The sequence below is a fragment of the Meleagris gallopavo genome, chromosome Z, assembly GCF_000146605.3.
Source record: "Meleagris gallopavo isolate NT-WF06-2002-E0010 breed Aviagen turkey brand Nicholas breeding stock chromosome Z, Turkey_5.1, whole genome shotgun sequence".
Taxonomy (NCBI): domain Eukaryota; kingdom Metazoa; phylum Chordata; class Aves; order Galliformes; family Phasianidae; genus Meleagris; species Meleagris gallopavo.
This window is the reverse complement of record NC_015041.2, coordinates 29,751,187-29,755,447: the sequence shown is the minus strand read 5'-3', so window position 1 is coordinate 29,755,447 and position 4,261 is coordinate 29,751,187. Positions and strand designations below refer to the sequence as shown.

General features: G+C 38.2%; 1 protein-coding gene across 1 annotated transcript in view; it reads left to right on the top strand.

Annotated features, from left to right (window-relative positions):
- Positions 1-4,261, top strand: part of BNC2 (basonuclin 2) — a 226,419-nt gene that overhangs the window by 133,868 nt on the left and 88,290 nt on the right. Inside the window, exon 3 of the mRNA XM_031557308.1 lies at positions 346-581. Coding sequence (XP_031413168.1) covers positions 346-581 — 236 coding nt within the window. The remainder of the gene's footprint in view (positions 1-345; positions 582-4,261) is intronic.

The window sequence follows — 4,261 nt, the reverse complement described above, 5'->3', positions numbered from 1 at the left end:
TGTGGCTCTGGGCAGCCTGGTCTGGTGGTTTGTGACCCTGTACATAGCAGAGGGGCTGAGACTGGATGATCGCTACAGTCCTTTTCAACCCAGACCATTCTATGATTCTACAGTTCTCTCTGAAACTCAGGTGAACACTATTCTGCTCTGTGGTTAAAAGTTAATTAACACCCCTTGGAAAATGGGACTGTTTTGGAGTGTATCTGTGGTAAAGGATCACCCAGGTGAATCTTTCTATAGAAAATAAGCACATCTACTTTATCTGATGTGATTACATAATTCTTTGGGATTATTTTCTTGCTTTCCTATTATCTCTTCCCTTATACTTAATCCCTTCTCTTTCAGCCTTGGACAAGCTTAGTACTCAGCACCTCTACCACCCAACCCAAGTGGAGATCGTGCAGTCCAATGTTGTGTTTGACATCAGCAGCCTGATGCTTTATGGTACCCAGGCTGTGCCTGTGAGACTGAAGATACTACTTGACCGACTCTTCAGTGTACTGAAGCAAGAGGAGGTGTTGCATATTCTACATGGCTTAGGATGGACACTTCGAGACTATGTTCGAGGCTACATTCTTCAGGTAGGAAATAAAATAAAGCGTGTTTACAAACCCTTTTAATTGACATATTTTACACAGAAATATTCACTGTGCACCCAAAAGAAGAGAAAAATATTAAGCACATTTTATGTGCTGTGTTGAAGACTAATAATGACTTTGGCAAACTAAAAAATTCAGTTTTTACCTAAGCTAAAAATATGCAGTCTCTGTTGTACTGTAGTGTGCATTCGTACTTGCTTATGCTTATTGTAGGAAATACCTCGAATACTGAGGTTAGCTAACTGCAAGCCTGACTTGGTCATCTAAGGCAACTGGCATATTTTCAAGGGCTACTGTTTGATTTAAGAAAGGAAGATCATAATCATGAAACTATTTCCTTCTTATTTCTTTTCTTCTTTAGCATAATACCAAATAAAATCATAGTTTTGTTGAGAGGTGCCCTATAATGTGAGCTATCAACAGGAAAATCCTATTTGTAAATCAGTTTCTAAAAAGATAGCTTTAGATCATGTTTTACATGTGGACCGGTTGAGGTAAATTATGCAAATAAAACTCAAAATTTTAAGGACACAAAAATGAGGGAGCATGCTTACATAATGAATTTGGCCAATAATATACTAAGTTGCTTACCTGAAAAATCATATTGTCATTTGAATTCAGAAGTGAGTTATTACATTTTACAAGACTGTTTGACAGAAAATGTAATCCTATATATTTCTGAGTGCTCTTAGTTACTACTGACTGTGGGATTTCTGCATCTTCTTGAAGTCTTGCAGTTATTGAAGTAAATGTATGTGAAAAACTAAAAATTCTAGTTTCTGATTAATTCTTTACTTTCTTAGACAATGAAAGTGTGCTTGGCGTTATACAGAAAATATGAGAATTTTTATTTCCACACTGAAAAATTCTGACTGTATTTTTAAATTCTTCTTCGATTTCCTGTCTTTTGTGTGAAAGAAATAAATTACCCCTACCTAAATAAATAGCAACTCTATTATTCCATGTTCTTGAGTATTTTCTTAAATGCTCTATAGATAGATTTTTCAGAAAAATGTTCTGAATTGTAGAGCACTCATAAAGAAAGAGCAATAAAAAGGCTATTATTATTGTAATGAGATCCTATTATTAAGATACATACAAAAGTGGAGTTCTTTAATGTTTTAGAAATCTCTCAGGCATCAGCATCTATTTTATAAAAGCTAAATGTTATACATTTGTACGTTATAAATATATATTTTTTGTTCTGTTGCCAGAAACAGTGGCTGGATGGCCATGCCCATGTGGTCAGTGGAGTTAAATCCAGTTGGCAGCCGGTCACGAGCATTGTCCCCCAGGGCTTGGTCCTGGGGTCGCTTCTATTTAACATCTTTATTAATGATCTTGATGAGAGTGCACTCTTAGTAAGTTTGCAGATGACACCAAGTTGAGAGGGAGTGTTGATCTGCCAAAGGGTAGAAAGGCACTACAGAGGGACCTGGGTAGACCGGATCAATGGGCCAAGGTAAATTGTATGTGTTTCAGTAGAGCCAAGTGTCAGGTCCTGCAAGAAGTCCAGGCAATCCTACAGGACTCGGGAAGAGTAGCTGGAAAGCTGCCTGATGGAAAGGGCCCTTGGTGTACTGATGGACAGTCAGCTGAATAAGAGCCAAGAGGGTGTCCAGGTGGCCAAGAAGGCCAGTGGCATCCTGGCTTGTATCAGGAATGGTGTGGTGAGCAGGACTAGGGAAGTCATCCTGTCCCTGTACTCGGCACTGGTGAGGCCTCTCCTCGTGTACTGTGTTCAGTTTTGGGCACCTCGGTACAGAAGGAACATTGAGGTGCCGGAGCGGGTCCAAAGAAGGGCTACAAGGCTTGTGAAGGGTTTGGAGAACATGCCCTGTGAGGAGAGACTGAAGGAACTGGGGATGTTCAGTCTGAGGAAAAGGAAGCTGAGGGGAGACCTTATTGCTCTCTTCCAGTATCTGAAAGGTGCTTACAGCAAGAGCGGAGTTGGTCTCTTCTCACTGGTGACAGGTGGCAGGATGAGGGGAAATGGCCTCAAGTTGCACCACGGTAGGTTTAAGTTGGGTATTAGGAAACGCTTCTTTAAAGAAAAGGTTGTTAAGCTCTGGAATGGGCTTCCCGTGGAGGTGGTTGAGTCACCATCCCTGGATGTGTTTAAAAAAACTGCTTGGATGTGGTGCGCAGGGACATGATTTAGCAGAGCGTTGTTAGAGTTAGGGCTGTATGGTTAGGTTGCGGTTGGACTTGATGATTTTTCAGGCTTTTCCCAACCTGAACAATTCTATGATTCTAATAGAACTTACACGCTAGTATATATATGGAATATTTATACAGGTACAGATAGATATCTATAGGTGGTTGTATGATATATATGCATATATATACATGAATATTATGTCAGATATATTAATTTGGATACATAAATGATGGATACATAAACTGATAAATATTGGATTGTATTTAGTTTCCAAGATTCTGAATGTTGGTTACCAAAATGGATGAAAAAATATGATTTGCAAAGGAATTCATGTTAAAAATGCATAATTTCTAGGACATAACATTAGAAAATAAACATTTATTAAAATCAATGAGTTACTAGGAATAACATATTACAAATGTAGACTTTAGTGTTCCTTTCAGGTAAGAAGACTGAAAAAAATAGTTTCCTTGTTTTAAAAATTGTGGAATCAGGTCTATATTGATTTCGTTTTCATTGTCTGTTGTAATTACCTTAATGTATGCAAGAATGGCTTGTAATACAATTACAGAGAGGTTTACACAGTCAGACTGTCATCTACGTGTCTGAGTGGTGTAAAGGCCTATAGTAGTACACCATTAGGCCAGAGTTTGGCTTATCTGGTTAAAACTCACTCACACTATAGCCCTCAAGGCATGAATTTTAGCATTACTGCATTCAGTAGCAATATATTGGGTATTATGTCAGTTAAAGGAGAACAATTATCAGTGGAAACAAAAGGCAACTGTTAATGTTACCACATATTGAGTTGGTTAGCTCGTGGCTGTGGATTGTATTAGTGGGCTGATGAAGACTTTCTATAGGCATAGTTGAACCTGTCTGCTAAGTTCAGCCCTCTAAATCAAGGAAGTGGTTGAGCGACTGGAAGGGACACCTGAAGTTCATCTACTGCACCCTGTTCAAGCAGTGTCACTCAGAGCTGTTTCCCCAGATCCATACCCCAACAGTTTTTGGAGATCTTCAGGGATGGGGATTCCACAACCTCTTTGGGCAAAAATAAGTTTGGTTTGCAGTAAAGTTAGGAACCACAAAATATCACAAAGGGAATCTGCTCCTTTTAACATACTGTGAGAAAAGTTTTAGGAAAATAACCAAATCTCTGATAACAAAGAAGGCTTCTTTAAAAAGTAGTTCTTTTGAACTATCTGATAGAAGGAGAAGAGAAAAATACAGAGAAATTAGGAAGGAAATGCTAGTATCACTACCAGAGTGTATAGTAAGGAAAACTACAGGTATTATCAAGCAGAAGGTGTTCCATGAACCTCATGGTTGTAAAAACAACCTCACAGAATATTTTGGAGGTTTTCAGATTCAGCTCTTCCGCAGAAAAGAAAAAGTATATAATACTGTAGTTAGAGAAGTATAAGGTGGTAGTTATTTTTTTTTTTTTTTTTTGTTTCTAATCTAAGAGAAATGATACCTTAAAGTTATAATGAAAGAA